Source organism: Mauremys mutica, chromosome 11 (genome assembly GCF_020497125.1).
Source record: "Mauremys mutica isolate MM-2020 ecotype Southern chromosome 11, ASM2049712v1, whole genome shotgun sequence".
In the NCBI taxonomy this organism is placed as follows: Eukaryota; Metazoa; Chordata; order Testudines; family Geoemydidae; genus Mauremys; species Mauremys mutica.
The window spans coordinates 47,774,378-47,793,104 of NC_059082.1; the positions used below are offsets into that span (position 1 = coordinate 47,774,378).

Genomic DNA, 18,727 nt, shown 5'->3' on the forward strand with positions numbered 1-18,727 from the left:
CTTCCTTAAAGGCCTGGACCGCTTGTACCCGCCGGTGTGGCGTCCTGCCCCGACCTGGGATTTGAACCTCGTGCTGGCCAAGCTGATGGGTCCCCCCTTCGAGCCCTTGGCCACGTGTTCCCTGCTCTACCTCTCCTGGAAGACGGCCTTCCTCGTAGCCATTACATCAGCGAGGCGAGTCTCTGAGCTACGCGCTCTAACTGTTAGTCCTCCATACACCGTCTTCCACGCGGACAAGGTGCAGCTTCGACCTCACCCGGCCTTCCTCCCAAAGGTGGTCTCGCCCTTCCACCTGAACCAGGAGATCTTCCTCCCGGTTTTCTTTCCAAAGCCGCATGCCTCGCCTCGGGAACAACAGCTACATACCCTCGATGTCCGCAGGGCGCTCGCTTTCTACATTGAGCGGACGAAGCCCTTCCGGCATTCGCCCCAGCTGTTCGTAGCGGTTGCTGACCACATGAAAGGCGAGCCGATATCCTCCCAACGGATTTCCTCCTGGGTCACAGCGTGCATCCGGACCTGCTACGAGCTTGCTCGCGTGCCACCATGCCGCCTCACCGCTCACTCCACGAGAGCGCACGCCTCGTCGGCCGCCTTCCTGGCCCATGTCCCCATCCAGGACATCTGTCGAGCGGCCACCTGGTCTTCGGTCCACACCTTCGCCTCCCATTACGCGTTGGTGCAGCAGTCTCGAGACGACGCAGCCTTCGGCTCAGCGGTATTACACTCCGCCATGTCTCACTCCGACCCCACCGCCTAGGTAAGGCTTGGGAATCACCTGACTGGAATGCATAGGAGCAATCACTCGAAGAAGAAAAGACGGTTACTCACCGTTGTAACTGTTGTTCTTCGAGATGTGTTGCTCCTATCCATTCCAGACCCGCCCTCCTTCCCCACTGTCGGAGTAGCCGGCAAGAAGGAACTGAGGAGCGGACGGGCCGGCTGGGGTATATAACAGGCGCCATAGCGGCGCCACTCCAGGGGGCGCCAGCCGGCCCACCGGAGTTGCTAGGGTAAAAATGTTCCGAGATGCCGTGCACGCGCGGCGCGCACACCTGACTGGAATGGATAGGAGCAACACATCTCGAAGAACAACAGTTACAATGGTGAGTAACCGTCTTTTCTAAATGCATGACCTTGCATGTGACTGTATTGAATGAGCTTAGTTTACCAAGCAATCTAGATCATTCTATATAAATGACCTGCCCTTATTGTGTACCTCTTCACAATCTGTCTCTTGCAAACTTTTCCAGCAATGATTTTAACATTGATCTGAAGGACAGTCTGCAGCTATTGAATAGTACTGGGCCAAGATTAGATCCCTGTGGGACCTTATGAGAAACACAGCCATTCTCTTTTAACAATTACTTTGAACTCTATCAGTTAGCCAGTTTTTAATGCATGTAATACAGGTGAGTCTCATCTTACGCGGCGGTTCCGTTCCGCGGTTAGCGCGTAAAGTGAAAACTGCGTATAGTCAAAATTACATTGAGTTGAATGGCGGGCAGAATCGCCCGCACTACAGGTACAGTATTAAAATTGTTTTTCTCTTTTTGTTTTGTTTTTGCCGACTGCATAAAGCTGAAATCGTGCATGTTAAATGCACGTAAGATGCGACAGACCTAATGTTAGCTTATAGTGCTATAGTGATTTTTAGTAAGAATCAAACATTTTTGTTAATACTTATTTAATTCAAATGAATAACATTTTGGAGAACGAACATCTTTGTTAAAGATCCAAATACTTCCATGCCTTCAATTAGGATGTAGGAATTCACAATAGATATCTGATCGGTCTTCTAGCAAATTTAGGGGACACCAGAGTGGACTCTTCTAAAGCAAAACACAAGCAGAAAACTACCTTTAAAAAAAAAAAAAAAGCCCCAAACCCCTTTCAAGCCTTCTTTATCTGGCACAAAAAAGGGGCACAAGCCCCATGTTATAAAAATTATTTGCAGGTCACCTTTAATCTTGTGTTCCCATCTATTCCAGAGCTGCAGCTGGACAGTAGTAGTCCATGGCAAACCTAGTCAAAGCTGTAACCTGCTTAATTTTGGCAGAGGTGCTTAAACTTTACCATGCAGAGAGCTGCAGGCCACATTCCATTGGCAAAAGAGGCAGCTGACAGCACTTCCTTTCTGTGTTTTAATTCTGAGGTGAGATGGTGACAGCATTCAAGCTGCAGCACTGCAAGCTGGAAGAGGTCCTCTTCACCACGTTAAAGACAAGGGCAGCCATTGGGGATGAGAAACTTGATAAGCCTCACTTTGCCTACCATTGCGTTAACTAACTTGAATGTGCTTTGACAATGTGAGGGATATATTTGGGGAGACTTTTTCCTTGCCAATTCTGGCCTTGGCTTTCAGCGCTCAATGGAATGAAAACACTACTTGACAATGGGGCCAGTACCTCAAACTTCTACTAAACTAGGCAGCAGATAGTGCAAACTATGACTGAGACCTAATTTCAGACCATCTTTCAGTCACTGCCAATCGCCCTTTCATTTCCTCATGCAAATTGTTGCTGTCTGGGGTGGGCAAAGTGTATAACACAGCCCCATCTTTTGAGAAAGGCTTGGCAGCCCTTTGAGAGCAAGCACACCAGCTTTTGGCCTTTGAGTCCCCATTGCATATTGCTACTGCCCTCCCTTGGAATATGATCAAGTGCCCAGAAGCTTGTTACATTAAAAGATGTAGTTGGATATAGGTGGAGGCTGATGGGATGTGCTCTTTCTTTTAACTTGTTTTCCTCCATTCATAAAAACCTGTGTATTCAGCCAGCTGTTAATTCCATAGCTATTGGGAATGCGTCCCACACCATGTGAGTGGAGGCAATAAACTCAACCAGTCTCTTTAGCTGGCATGCTGGCTGCAATGCCAGTGCAAAGGGGTTATATGAGGGCATATTACCAATGACCACTTTAAGATAAACAAAGCTGTTTTGAAGCACTGACTGGTGAACAAAGATCCTTTCCACAGCACCTATATGGCACTATAGAATCATAGAATCTCAGGGTTGGAAGGGACCTCAGGAGGTCATCTAGACCAACCCCCTGCTCAAAGCAGGACCAAACCCAACTAAATCATCCCAGCCAGGGCTTTGTCAAGCCTGACCTTAAAAACCTCTAAGGAAGGAGATTCCACCACCTCCCTAGATAACCCATTCCAGTTCTTCACCACCCTACTAGTGAAAAAGTTTTTCCTAATATCCAACCTAAACCTCCCCCTCTGCAACTTGAGACCATTACTCCTTGTTCTGTCATCTTCTACCACTGAGAACAGTCTAGATCCATCCTCTTTGGAACCCCCTTTCAGGTAGTTGAAAGCAGCTATCAAATCCCCCCTCATTCTTCTCTTCTGCAGGCTAAACAATCTCAGTTCCCTCAGCCTCTCCTCATAAGTCATGTGCTCCAGACCCCTAATCATTTTTGTTGCCCTCCGCTGGACTCTCTCCAATTTATCCACATCCTTCTTGTAGTGTGGGGCCCAAAACTGGACACAGTAGTCCAAATGAGGCCTCACCAGTGCTGAATAGAGGGGAATGATCACATCCCTCGATCTGCTGGAAATGCCCCTACTTATACAACCCAAAATGCCATTAGCCTTCTTGGCAACAAGGGCACACTGTTGACTCATATTCAGCTTTTCGTCCACCGTAACCCCTAGGTCCTTTTCTGCAGAACTGCTGCCCAGCCATTCGGTCCCTAGTCTGTAGCAGTGCATGGGATTCTTCCGTTCTAAGTGCAGGACTCTGCACTTGTCCTTGTTGAACCTCGTCATATTTCTTTTGGCCCAATCCTCTAATTTGTCTAGGTCCCTCTGTATCCTATCCCTATCCTCCAGCGTATCAACCACTCCTCCCAGTTTAGTGTCATCTGCAAACTTGCTAAGGGTGCAGTCCACACCATCCTCCAGATTGTTAATGAAGATATTGAACAAAACCGGCCCCAGCACCGACCCTTGGGGCACTCCACTATGCTGCTGCGTTCAAGCATGCCGCTTATCTCCAACCCCTTCATCTGCAACTCTCATTTTTTACATCTATAAATATATAACTGACTTTTATAATGGTTGTCCATTTGCTTTTTTGTAATAAACTTTGAAAATACCCTGCCTTTTCCTTAGTTATTTCACCACCAGGACAAAGTAGTGGGAGGGGTAGATCAGTGGTTTGAGCATTGGCCTGCTAAACCCAGAGTTATGAGTTCAATCCTTGAGGGGGCAAAAAATCTGTCTAGGGATTGGTCCTGCTTTGAGCAGGGGGTTGGACTAGATGACCTCCTGAGGTCCCTTCCAACCCTAATATTCTGTGGCTGTGGCTGTCTAGCAAGCTTATTCAAGCTGCTGGGGTAATGGGAGTTAAGCTCAGAATGTGTGAGTTCAGGGAACTGATTTGATTGTTATACTTAACTTAATCTTAAAGCTCCATGTGCTGAGTGTCTTACATTTTCTCACATGTGATGGGGTGTACAAACCCCACACTGGGCAACAAGGGGTTAAGGGATTATTTTGGGCTCAGCCAGCCCTACCTTACAAAACCTCCAGCAAATGCTCCATCTGCTGGAGGAATTAAAAGGCAGCCAATTAGCTCATTTGGGGGCAGAGCTGGAGGTGAACAGGCCTACAGCTCCAGCAGCACAGAGCAGAGGGAAGCCTAACACAGCTGCCTAAAGGGGCCCTCCCTAAGGGAAGGGAGGATCCACGCCAGAGACAACCAGAGGGAAGGATCCTGTGGACCTTGGAAACCCCCTCTGATTTATTTTGATTTGGACTTCCCCACCAGAGGAAACCCTTGGATTAAGCTGACTGCAGGGTGGGAATGAGAGGAAGAGGCCCAGGGAGGGCAGCCGTAAGCATCCTTGGTTGCCAGACTACTGGTAGCCCAAAGGGCCATGGATGGGAGCCCAGTGGAGTGGGAGGGCCCGGGCTCCCATCCCCACAATCTCCTTGGCACTCAGGGGTTGTGGCCTTGACCACTAGGCCATACTCCCCAAGCAGACCCTGAGTGAGGACCATTACACCGTGACACTGAAATGTGCTGCCAGTTGGTATTTTGCTTTGATGCTCTTGAGACTGAGATACAGCAGGGCCAGGGAGAAGTGGGAGTGTGGTAGAAAGGAGATATATAAGCCCTAGGCTAATTAAGGCCCTGTCAGGAACCTAATAAAAAACCATGATTCAGGCAGACACTGTGGAGTAAGGAAGGAGAGAGGACTGGAGTTTGTGTTGCTGAGAACTGAAAGACCAAAGAAACAGAGGAAGGGAGATTCCCTCTCCCAGCATCAAGGACCGAGGGTAACCCTACCCAAGGAGGAAGAGGGTAGGAAACCCACAGGGGTTGAGAGGAGCTGGGGCTCAGAGTGAGGCGCAAACCCAGACCCCTTCCCCACTTCCCTCCTCTACCACCTTCCCGGGCCACTAGTGGGGCCTGAAGAACAGGGGCAAGGAGTGGAGTCCTAGCCCCCCCCCCCTGCCCCAAGAAAAGCGCAGGACCCATGTCATAAACAGATAGTTAAGGGTTAAAGTCTCTTTTACCTGTAAAGGGTTAACAAGCTCAGTAACCTGATGAACACCTGACCAGAGGACCAATCAAGGGACAGGATAATTTCAAATCTCTGTGGAGGGAAGCCTTTGTCTGTGTCCTTTGTTTTGGATTGTCGTGCTCTCTTTGGATCTAAGGGCTAGTCTACACTTACCTGCCGGGTCGACGCGGTGAGTTCGACTTCTCGGAGTTCGAACTATCGCATCTAATCTAGACACGATAGTTCGAACTCCCCGCGCGCTCTGGTCGACTCCGGTACTCCACCACTGCAAACGGCGGTGGCGGAGTCAACCTTGGAGCCGCGGACTTCGATCCCGCAGCGTCTGGACGGGTAAGTAGTTCGAACTAGGGTACTTCGAGTTCAGCTACGCTATTCACGTAGCTGAACTTGCGTACCCTAGTTCGACCCCCCGCCCTTAGTGTAGACCTGCCCTAAGAGAGGCCAGACATGTCTCCAAGTTCTCCTGGAGTATTTCCTACTATCCAGTATAGTGAATATTAGAAAGGCGAATTAATCTTCTAATTAATTTCTGCATTTGCAGTTGTGTGGTTGCTGGAGAAATATCTTTATTTCTGTTTGCTGTTACTTTGATTCTTCTGAGGAAGGAGGGGGGGGGAAGCCTTCCCAGGCTTCTAAGTTAGACCCTGTATTTTTGCATCCTGGTAATACGGAGATAGTGTACTTTTTTTCCCTCTCTTTAATAAAATCTTTTCTTTTAGAACCTGAGTGATTTCTTCCCTTGTTTGGATTTTCAGGGGAAGGGGAGGGGGAAAAGTGAATCCCTCTTTGTTTTGATTCAAGGAGTTTGAATCAAGGTATCTCTCCCAAGGACAAGGGGAGGAGGAAGAAGGTGGGGGGAATGAATTATTTCCCTTTGTGTTAAGATCCAAGGAAGTTGGGATCTGTGTTCCCCAGGGAAAGTTTTGGGGGAACAGGGAGTGTGTCAGACACTTAAAACTTGACTGGTGGCAGCACGAACCAGATCTAAGCTAGAATTTTAGTTTAGAGGAGTCCATGCAGGTCCCCATCTTGTGAACGCTAAAGTTCAAAGTGGGGAATAAACCTATGACAACCCACCATACCAACATTGGCCATTTTGTCACAAGACCCATGCAATACTGCTTATAATGAAGTAGCCACCATCTGTAAAGACACTAGAGTCATTTAGGGGGCTAATTACAAGGGAGCATTTGATGCCATTAATTTTAATGGCTGATACTGTATAGTTGGCAAACCATGTATTCATAGCCTTGTTCACAGGACTTTTAACTAGTTTATTGCCTTTTTCTCCATTAGGGCACCCAAGTACCTCAGATTTCAGGATAGAGTTATTAACTTAGACAAGTAAGTGTCTTTTCAAACAACTGAACAAGCAAGCACGATGCACCCAGCTTCATGGAGGAGCGGCTTCATAGACAGTTGATTGTTGCCAAGACTTCCCATATTGAAAGAGAACCCCATTAACATGTAGTCCATTTAAACAGTTGTTAAGTGTCAGCCCCCTCTGCCACTGTGTGTCCTTATGACAACATTTGTGGCTTGAATCACTTTATCTGCTGACACTTGCACCATAACAGCTGCATGTTCCACACCTTTGGCACATCACTTATGAAATTGCAAGGAAGCTACTGCTGCAGAGCACCAGCTCTGAAGTTGTGGGGATTGCAAAACTAGCATCCTACAATCTTGACTCATTGAATGACATGCAGTAAAATGTTAAGGCTTGAGAATTTGAGATACTGTCTGAGCAACCGTTACAATAATCAACCCATTGTCACAGACTGGTCAGAAATCCCTGTGTCTGTACATGCAATGAATACACGTTTCCACTGCTGATGTTCACACATTTATTACATACAGAACAGATATGGTTCACTTGTTTGATAGCATAAGGGACAAAGCATGGGAAAATATTCATACAGCAGTCTCTTTACAGAATGCCATCTTCAGACCAAACTGCGCAGTTTACAGGCCTTAAGACACTTTTTAAAATCCTTTTATAACATACAAGGTACTTTACATACATCACAGTGGAGATATGATAGGGAAGTGTATTTAAGCCAATCAGCTTTCACCTTGCTGTTTTGTAGCCACTGAATAAGGATGATAGGAACATGAAAGCAGTGGCTGTTCGCTTAGCTGTCACTGGCCCCTTTTTGAAAGTGTGCTTCTCTTGAAAGAAAATCTGCTTCAAACCGCAAACAAGCCTGCTGAGATAAGGAGGTCTGGAACCTATTTTCTTAAGTAGCCATGAAATTTCAGTGGGAGACAGAGGACCAAGTACTGTCACTTTGATAAAACAGATATAGAACATAAACTATAACAGGTAAAAATCTCACACCATGTTTTATAATTATCACATGGCATATTCCATGAAACTAAATAATTGGGGTCAATTACATTTTTAAAAAATCAGCTCAAATACTGAAATTTAATTGACACTAATTAACAAAAGTTGTGAATTATTTGCTGTCTAAAGCCCTAAGTGACTCATCCTACCAGAAAGCATTTCTGGAATATGCCACAGCAGAATGAAAGCCTGACTCATTCAGAAATGTCACATGGTCAAACAGGCCTTTCTGGAATCCCTTTACACAGGTACACAGCTGGAGGACTTGATTCAAATCCTCTCCTGACCTCTGTCTCCAGAGAGTAGTACAAGTGCCTATGTAATATAACACCGATCATAGGCAATGCAACGCACCGCCAAGCCTCTGTCTCCCCCTAAATAGGCTGTTGGGGCCTCTGTTCTCTAGATACGTGCTGTTGCCTTCCCAGCGCTCTGATGTGTGGCTAGTACACCTGTACCCCTATATAACGCGAACTGATATTACATGAATTCGGATATAACGCGGTAAAACCGCGTGTGTGGGGGGTGCACACTCCGGTGGATCAAAGCAAGTTTGATATAACGCGGTTTCACCTATAACGCGGTAAGATTTTTTTGGCTCCCAAGAACAGTGTTATAGCGAGGTAGAGGTGTATTTATCTCTCAGCTGTGCATGCACAATCCAAACCCCAAAAGCAATGGCAGCGTTGCTACTGCTAAAGAGAAAGTAGGGGTCTTTCTTCACTGCCCTGCATTTTGGAGTAGTGCACTAACTCCCCTGTGTGGATGCTGCAGATATGAAATAAAAGTTCACGTTAACGCAGTACTCCTCAAACAGGATTAATTTATGCAACTAGGAACCCTTTAGTTTAGTTCATACCAGCAGCATCCACCCAGGGGAGTTGACACTAGATAGGGATTCAGGAGACCAGCTCTGCCACAGACTTCCTGTGTGACCTTGAGCAAGTCAGTCTTTCTGTTCTTCAGATCACTACCTGCAAAACCCTTCCCTCTCTCACAGAGTTGATGTGAGGGATAAATCCATTACACATTGTGAGGCATATTACAGTAATGGGGGGAGATAAGTTCTGCAGCTAGACATGGGTACACTAGGTCATCTGGGATTCTAGAGTACAAAGACACTGACTGAGCCAGGAAACCAGCAAGTGAGGCAGTGCACATGTGCTCAAAGATTTAAAAGGCCAAGAATAGTGAGGAGCCAGGAGGCAAACTGTGGCATCAGAGTTTTTAACCAATGGGTCAGAAGCAGGAGTGAGGTAAAAAAAACTTGATATATATGCACAGGATGACACTAAGATCCCCTTTCCAGCTTTTTATAGACTGATTTAACTGCAGGAGAGCAGCCATGAAACACAAATCCTGCCATAGCGATGTGCTAATCCCAAAGCGCCCTCTTGTCTGAGTGCCATGGCTTGGGATACACACGCCTGAACTTGCAGTCTCACTGGGTTGCTGTTATGTACTGGGAGAAAGTGAGACAAAATCAACATCCTGCCTTTTCTTTTCCCCAGCACTCTTCTGTTTTGAGAGCAGAGCATTTCTCCCTGCAGAAAATCAGCACCAGGATTGGAATGCATCTTCATGAGTCAATAAAACCTAGCTGGGTTAACACCGAAGCCATGTCACCGGCTACACTTTAAAACCAACTATCACTAAACAACAGCTTGTCTCTTGAAATTTTTAAGGCTTGTTAAAATAATGAAAACACGCATTTTTTACCTCCCCTTCCAAAAATACCACATGGACAAAATAGTGCTGGCTCTTCCTTCTGCTAATCAACCAGATCCCAGCAAACTTTCACGGCAGCAGTGTCCAAGCACTCTCTGGCCTGACACCAAACACCTTTTTTGCCTCTGACTCTACCAAGCAAACAGTCCTCCCTGATTTCACGCTCACTCAGCACTATTTAATGTTACCAACTGACCAAAAAATAGTAGCAGAGTAGGGAGGGCGTTCTGTATATACCATGTGTTCCACACTCTACCCCTTCTCATGAGCCTGTTGGCCCTCTATGGCCAAATAGCTGAAGTGCTTCCTGAAACTTCTGTGTTCTCTTCTCTGCAAACTTCTGGTTTAACCTGGTGCTGCCTGCTCTCAGATCCTGGGATAAGACTCGGTGCTTGGGGACAATCTATGCAGAGGGGATGGGATGAGAATTCCATCTGGTGAACTGGATAAAGATTTTCTTTGGGCTGTTGTGATTCATTAGCCTCGTTTCACTGGAAGACACGAGGGTGATGCACTGCTTCTCATGCAGGTGGCAGTGAGGTAACCTTCCTGACAACCTGGGCCAACCCTTCCAAGACATGCTTCTGTCTCATGCTTCTTGGAGAGAGGTATTTGCACAATTCCCAACTCTCAGCTTCACTCTGAAGATTCTCTGCCTTTTTTTCCCCCTTGTAGACACCAGCTTCAGAAGGAGAACAGTAATCCAACCACTCAAAGCACACGGGGCCCAAAATGAAAGCTGCAAGTTCAGAGGTTAGAATGGGGGTCACCATCCAATGCAGGAGCTGTTGCAGTTGTCTGGGGTTCAGTTGCCAGCAGTAGGTGTAATTCAGGAGTTCTGTATGTACATCTTTGCATTCAGGTGGGAGAAGGAAGAGATATGTTGGCAGGAAAGGAGAGAATTTCACTCAGGGATGTATGAGACTTGCCAGACGATAATATGGCTCCTCTCAGCCTTGGAAAGCACTGGCTTCACTTGGGTGGTATCTTCAGCATTCTCCTCTGTCTCATCATCTTCTCCATCCCCTGCAGAGAGAATACAAACAGTAAAGAGGAGGGGGAAGGGAGATCCAAAGCATTACTGCCCCTCACAAAAGGCTCATGTCACTTAACAAGTATCATGGGCATCACTAACTGAGCTCTTTCATGCCTGGAGGGACACTTGTATACAGCAAGACTGGTTAGGAGGGGGGAAAAACAGATCTTCATAAAGAGACAAAAACATGGCCCTCCAATATCCCTGATTTCATGTACTGACCCATCCCTCCACCCCTATGGAGGAGCCCATCCTTATAACAACAGGTATGCTTCAAAACACAACAGTTCAAAGGCTGCAGCACTTGGGCTGTTAGTAGAGGAACCAACTAGGGGCCATGCTCCTCTTGACCTGCTGCATACAAACAGGGAAGAATTGGTAGGGGAAGTAGAAGTGGGTGACAACCTGGGCAGCAGTGACCATGAAATGGTTGAGTTCCGGATCCTCACACAAGGGAGAAAGGAGAGTAGCAAAATACAGACCCTGGACTTCAGAAAAGCAGACTTTGACTCCCTCAGGGAACTGACGGGCAGGATCCCCGGGAGGCTAATATGAGGGGGAAAGGAGTCCAAGAGAGCTGGCTGTATTTTAAAGAAGCCTTATTGAGGGTGCAGGAACAAACCATCCTGATGTGCAGAAAGAATAGCAAATATGGCAGGCGACCAGCTTGGCTTAACCGTGAAATTTTCGGTAGGCTTAAACTCAAAAAGGAAGCTTACAAGAAGTGGAAATTTGGACAGATGACTAGGGAGGAGTATAAAAATATTGCTAGAGCATGCAGGGATGTAATCAGGAAGGCCAACACACAACTGGAGTTGCAGCTAGCAAGGGATGTGAAGGGTAAAAAGAAGGGTTTCTACCGGTATGTTGGCAACAAGGTGGTGGTCAGGGAAAGTGTGGGACCCTTGCTGAATGGGGAAGGCAACCTAGTGATAGATGATGTGGAAAAAGCTGAGGTACTCAAAGCTTTTTTTTGCCTCCATCTTCACAGACAAGGTCAGCTCCCAGACTGCTGCACTGGACAACACAGTATGGGGAGGAGGTGAGCAGCCCTCAGTGGTGAAAGAACAGGTTAAGGACTATTTAGAAAAGCTGGACATGCACAAGTCCACGGGTCCAGATCTAATGCATTGAAGGATGCTGAGGGAGTTGGCTGATGTGATTGCAGAGCCATTGGCCATTATCTTTGAAAATTTGTGGCGTTCGGGGGAGGTCCCAGATGATTGGAAAAAGGCAAATAGTGCCCATATTTAAAAAAAGGGAAGAAAGAGAACCCGGAGAAATACAGACCTCACTTCAGTCCCCGGCAAAATCATGGAACAGGTCCTCAAGGAATCCATTTTAAAGAACTTGGAGGAGAGGAAGGTGATCAGGAACAGTCAACATGGATTCGCCAAGGGCAAGCCATGCCTAACCAACCTGATTGCCTTCTATGATGAGATAAATGGCTCTGTGGATATGGGGAAAGCAGTGGATGTGATATATCTTGACTTTAGCAAAGGTTTTGATATGGCCTTCCACAGTATTCTTGCCAGCAAGTTAAAGAAGTATGGATTGGATGAATGGACTATAAGGTGGACAGAAAGCTGGCTAGATCATCGGGCTCAATGGGTAGTGATCAACAGCTCGATATCTAGTTGGCAGCCAGTATCAAGCAGAGTGCCCCAGGTGGTCAGTCCTAGAACCAGTTTTGTTCAACATCTTTATTAATGATCTGGATGATGGGATGAATTGCACTCTCAGCAAGTTCACAAATGACACTAAGCTGGAGGGAGAGGTATCACAGAATATCAGGCTTGGAAGGGACCTAAGGAGGTTATCTAGTCCAATCCCCTGCTCAAAGCAGGACCAATCCCCAGACAGATTTTTGCCCCAGATCCCTAAATGGCCCCCTCGAGGATTGAACTCACAACCCTGGGTTTAGCAGCCCAATGCTCAAACCACGGAGCTATCCTTCACCTACACTGGAGAGTAGGAATAGGGTCCAGAGTGACCTAGACAAATAGGAAGATTGACCCAAAAGAAATCTGATGAGGTTCAACAAGGACAAGTGCAGAGTCCTGCACTTAGGAAGGAAGAATCCCATGCACTGCTACAGGCTGGGGACCGACTGGCTAAGCAGCAGTTCTGCAGAAAAGGACCTGGGGATTACAGTGAATGAGAAGCTGGATACAAGTCAGCAGTGTGCCCTTTTTGCCAAGAAGGCCAATGACATATTGGGCTGTATTAGTAGCATTGCCAGCAGATCGAGGGAAGTGATTATTCCTCTCTATTTGGCACTGGTGAGGCCACACCTGGAGTACTGTGTCCAGTTTTGGTCCACCCACTACAGAAGGGATGTGGACAAATTGGAGAGAGTCCAGCAGAAGGCAACGAAAATGATTTGGGGGCTGGGGAACATGACTTACGAGGAGAGGCTGAGGGAACTGGGGTTATTTAGTCTGCAGAAGAGAAGAGTGAGGGGGGATTTGATAGCAGCCTTCAACTACCTGAAGGGGGGTTCCAAAGAGGATGGAGCTAGGCTGTTCTCAGTGGTGGCAGATGACAGAACAAGAAGCAACGGTCTCAAGTTTGCAGTGGGGGAGGTCTAGGTTGGATATTAGGGAACACTATTTCACTAGGAGGGTGGTGAAGCACGGGAATGGGTTACCTAGGGAGGTGGTTGAATCTCCATTCCCTGAGGTTTTTAATGCCCAGCTTGACAAAGCCCTGGCTGAGATGATTTAGTTGTGGTTGGTCCTACTTTGAGCAGAGGATTGGCCTAGATGACCTCCTGAGGTCTGTTCCAACCCTAATAGTCTATGATTCTAGAGAATGTTGTAGTATTTTTCTGATAAGGACTGTCTATGGGGATTGATCTGCAGATGGGATAGAGACAGCCAGTTGGGACGGATGGGGTCAGGCCAACCATGTGTCTTGGAAAAGGGTGGCTAACAGTAGAGGAAAATGCCCAAGTGCTTCCTCTAAAGCAGGAGACATGACAAGTGGAAATCATTTTCTGAACTCACTACGTTGCAACCCAGTTTCATTTCTAATCCCATTGGCCCATGTTTTACCCACAACCCTTCCCACCTCACCCCTTCCCAAAAGTAGGAGCTCACCAATCCGGAAATCGATGTACCCTTCTCCTCCACTCAGCACCAGGACATTCTTCAGTTTCTGCCCCTCGGTCTCAGTGGCAGCTGTGCTGGGGTTCTCAGAGGGGCTGTCCAACACGCTCCCATTCAGGGTTGCGAGAACATTACCTGAAAGAGCACAGGGGTTCCTGTCAGCACCTCTGCCACACTCCCAGAATGCTCAGCTACAGGACACAAATGCCCTGCCAATCCAGTCCCTGCTGCTGGGAAACTGGATTTTATTTCAATTCAGACACAAAAACCAAAGGACCTTAAAAGGGGTAACTGATCCCTACAGAGTTAGAAAGGGTGCAGTGTCATCCACAGCATTCTGCAGAGGACAGATCAGGCCTCCCCTGATTTGGCAAAGCCCACAGATGTCTTAGGGGATAAGATGGCCAAATAGAAGAATGTAAACACAAGAATCCTCATGAGGAGGTGTCTTGGTCACCTTACCAGGAACAGAGACAAAGAACTTGACTGCATCACGGTGGCCATGGAAACAGAGCTGTGCCTGAGCCATGGAGCAGTAGGGGATGAAACTGCTGGCAGATTTGTCACTGCTGTCATCACCGTACACGTGAATGATTCCGCCAGGGCGATTCCCCTCTCCTGATGTTGGGGAGGTCTTATTGGCTGAAGACAGGGAGAAGAAAAAACCCAAGTAGTAGCTTTGTTCCTATTTACATACCATCAGTCAGAGTGAGAAGTATGTAAGAAAAACACAAACCACGAGTCACATAGGAAAAGCTTTAAAGGTGCAGATGCCCATTAAAGGTCCTGTTTAATGCCATCATCCGTGCATCATGAAGGAGACCCTACTACATTATCTAGGCCCTCTCTCTACAGGCAGAAGTAGTCACATCCACTGTTGCTAATAAGCTGTGCTTCTCATAAAAGGGGTACTTAGGTAATAGGGAAATGCTCCTCCCTGGGGGTTGGTTGGAAGAGTAATCCCAGCCCTACACATGCTGGAATTAGGATGTCTAGGGAATCTCAGTAAAGGCCTTCTAGAGCTACAATATCCATTTTTCCGAACTCAGGCTGGCTGAGTCAGTGTCTGCAGAGTCATAGCAGAAGCCTTCTGCCCCAGTGACCAGTCACGGTACTTAGATGGGCACAGTTTGCTGTCCTGATAGAAGGGTTAGGATTCTTGGCCTTCATGCACCTGGAAAGTAGTGGCTGTTTCCCAGGTTGGTGAAGTTGCTCAGTTTCAAAGTCAAGTCAAGGACTCATGCTAATCGGTCAGTGCTCAGGCTGGCAATACAGCCTCCGCAGCGTTAGGGAAGGCACTCTCGATCCCAATAGCATTCGGGCTCATCGAGTCAAATGGAGCAGTGTTCCTTTCCTAATCCAAGGAGAATTCTGCCACCAGCCTAAACCCTCATACCATGAGTTCAACTATCTAGCCACTCAAGAACTCCTCAGAGATTCGGACCATCCTCAGCTCTCATGGACTTCAATGGGAGGTAAGGATGTTCAGCAGCTTGCAGGATCAGGCTCTGAAGAAGTGAACACCTCCTTTCACCACTGAAAACAGACTAGAACTCAGTACTCAAGGAGGGAGATTCCTTCCCCCGCATGCACACCCAGGCCAGCAGAAATTATAGAAATACAGGACTGGAAGGGACCACAATACATTATCTAGTCCAGTTCGCTGCACTGATGCAGGACTAAGTATTATCTAGACCACCGCTGACAGGTGTTTGTCTAACCTGCTCTTTGTCTAACATCTCCAATGATGGAGATTCCACAACCTCCCTAGGCAATTTATTCCAGTGCTTAACCACCCTGACAGTGAGACAGTTTTTCCAAATGTCTAATCTAAATCTCCCTGTGATGTTATCTGGTTAAAATATGACCATGTAGATCATTGTTGCTACCACTGTTATATAATTGCAACAAATCTTATACAAAGTGTATCAAGTAAGGTGTCAATAGAAAGGGTATGATTTGCTGAATATGATTATGCTGTGTATGCATGTATCATTTTTGTATCTGAAGTTATAAATATTAACTATGTACCTGTATTTTAAATGTTTGCTCATGTGGAACATCAACAAGGTGTTTAGCCAGCACCTCGTGAAGGGACTATTCGAGTTAAATGGCGCATCAAAAGGCACTTAACTCTCAATGGACCATGGGAGACGCCTAGCTACACTTAATGGACTTTCCTGTGAACGTTCTACCTGGAATATAAGTAATGGCTTCTGCTGTGACTAAGCAAAGCATGCATGGACATGTGACTTGCCTATGTGACTCCAAAACACCATCTTGTTACATGTAATTTTCCCCAATGAGAACAATGGGTTTCCCTTCAATTGGCAGAAAATATAAAAGGTCCTGGAAACATCTCCATTTTACCTCTTTCCCATTCAAACCTCTGGACTATGAACTTATACTAATGGGAGCATTCTAGTTAAGGGACTGAGGACCTTCCAATGATTTGGAAGCAAACAGATACTTAACAAGCAAGCAGTTTATTCCATCACTGCTACAAGCCTCATCCAATTTGCAGTTATTGATTTGATTCCTTTAACCAAGTTTAACTCTCACCTTTTGTGACAAAGTGGGGTTTATTCATCTTATGTTGCATGTGAGTCTTACTGTCCTATACTAATATTGTGCATGCCTCAGTTTCCCTGTGTATTGCACCAATGCTTAGGTGATGGGAATTGGGTGTGTGATTTTCGCTGAGGCCCTCAGGGCAGTTGAGGCTGCCCAGCTGTCTGCACATAGGCGATAACTGAACCAGGAGGAGGATGTGACCAGGTGACACCTTTTGCCTGGGAAGCAGGACAGACCAGGAGGAGAAGCAACAGGTGTGTCGGGGGTCAGGTTGCTGGAAGCTGGGAAGTCTGCTGTGGGGGACTGGAAGAGGGGGAGTCCAGGGCATCTGGCCCAGGATTCCCCCAAGATGGACTTGGCTGAAAGTCACAGATTTCTGTGATAACAAGTTCTGTTCTATGCTGTGTTCTTGTTGACTAATAAACCTTCCATTTTACGCTGGCTGAGAGTCACATCAGACTGCAGAGTTGGGGTGCAGGGCCCTCTGGCTTCCCCAGACTGGCGGACTCGCTGCGGGAAGGGATGCTGAATGCTCTGAGGTGAGACCCAGGAAAGATGAAGCTGTGTACATTCTTGCCCTGGTGACAGTGTGCTCAGAGAGAGGAGGCATGCTTCCCCGGAGTCCTGACTGGCCTCAAGTGGAGTAGTTCCAGAGCATCGCTCAGAGACTCCATGACACCTTTCTTTCTTTCTTTCTTTCTTTCTTTCTATAAATAAACCTTTAGATTTTAGTTACTAAAGGACTGGCAACAGCCTGATTATTAGGTAAGATCTCAGTTGTATATTGACATGGGTATGTGGCTGGTCTTTTGGGATCAGAAGAACCCTTTTGTTTGATGAAATTGGTTTTAAATAACCATTCATCATTAAGTCTAGTGTTTTTGGTGGTGATACAAGGATTGACATGCCTAAGGAGACTGCTTTTCTGACTTCTTGCTAGCCAGTGTGATGAAACTAGCTAGCCTGTTCCATAACTGGCATTCCTCGAGATGTGTTACTCGGGTGTATTCCACAGTAGGTGTGCGTGCTCGCCACGTGCAGCAGTGCCGGAAGTTTTTCCCTTAGCAGTACCCGTACTGGGGGAGCACCGCGGTGACCCCTGGAGTGGCGCCTGTATATCGCACTATAAGGGGAGCCACGGGCTCCCCCCACCCTCGGTTCCTTCTTGCCAGACAACTCCAACAGAGGGGAAGGAGGGCAGGGTGTGCAATAGACAGAAGCAACACATCTCAAAGAACACCAGTTACGGAACAGGTAACTGTCCTTTCTTCTTCGAGTGATTGCTCCTGTGTATTCCACAGTAGGTGATTCCAAGCAGTATCTATTGGAGGTGGGTAGGAGTTCACGATGGTTCGGGACGAAGTACTGCTCTGCCGAACCCGGCGTCATCCCTAGACTGGGAGACGATCGCGTAATACAAAGTAAATGTGTGAACTGAGGCCCACGTGGCCACCCTACAAATGTCCTGGATGGGGACATGGGCGACGTAGGCAGCTGATGAGGCCTGAGCCCTCATAGAGTGTACCCTTACGATAGGTGGTGGGGGAATCCCTGCCGAATCATAACATGTGCATATGCACGAGGTGATCCAGAGGGAAAGCCGCTGAGTGGAGATGGGTTGCCCCTTAGCCTGCTCGGCTGAGGCAATAAAGAGTTGAGAGGATTTCTGGAACGGCTTAGTCTGATCCAGGTAAAAAGCCAACGCCCTACGCACATCGAGCGTGTGAAGGCGGCGTTCCTCGTTGGAGAAATGGGGCTTAGGACAAAGCACGGGGAGGAAGATGCTCTGCTCCATACGGAAGGCAGAGACCACCTTCGGGAGGAACGTCGGGTGTGGGCGAAGCTGGACTTTATCCTTATGGAAAACTGCATAGGGGAGTTCTGAGGTTAAGGCCCTGAGCTCTGAGACACGTCTGGCCAATGTGATCACCACAAGGAAGGCCACCTTCCAGGAGAGGTGCAACCAGAAACACATGGCCAGGGGTTCAAAGCGGGGCCCCGTGAGATGGGACAAGACCAGGTTGAGGCCCCTTTGTGGCACGGGGGGCCTAGCATACAGGAATGAACGGTCAAGGCCCTTCAGGAACCGGGAGGTGAGTGTGAGTGTGAGAAGACCGAGTGGTCTTGCACCGGCGGGTGAAAGGCCGATATGGCCGCCAAGTGCACCCTGACTGAGGCAGGTGCCAGACCCTGGGCCCTAAGGGATAAGAGGTAGTCCAGGATAAATTGGAGAGGTGCGGCGGAAGGGGATATTCCCTGCTTACTCGCCCACCTGGCGAACCTGGACCACTTCGCCATGTACGTCCGACACATGGACAGCTTCCTGCTTTCCAGGAGGACGGGCCTTACCTGCTCCGAACACCTATTCTCCTCCTCATTCAGCCACGG

The 18,727-nt window shown here is 47.5% G+C and overlaps 1 protein-coding gene across 25 annotated transcripts in view; it reads right to left on the reverse strand.

The window, feature by feature from the left end:
- Nucleotides 1-7,381: 7,381 nt before the first annotated feature.
- The window catches only part of MAPK8IP3 (mitogen-activated protein kinase 8 interacting protein 3), a 187,681-nt gene continuing 176,335 nt past the window's right edge, over nt 7,382-18,727 (reverse strand). For all 25 annotated transcript variants that reach the window (XM_044979872.1, XM_044979862.1, XM_044979863.1 and 22 more), the window contains 3 exons: nt 14,228-14,407; nt 13,757-13,900; nt 7,382-10,645 (listed from right to left, as the gene is read on the reverse strand). In XM_044979872.1, the coding sequence (XP_044835807.1) occupies nt 10,524-10,645; nt 13,757-13,900; nt 14,228-14,407 (446 nt within the window). In that variant the 3' untranslated portion in view covers nt 7,382-10,523. The remainder of the gene's footprint in view (nt 10,646-13,756; nt 13,901-14,227; nt 14,408-18,727) is intronic.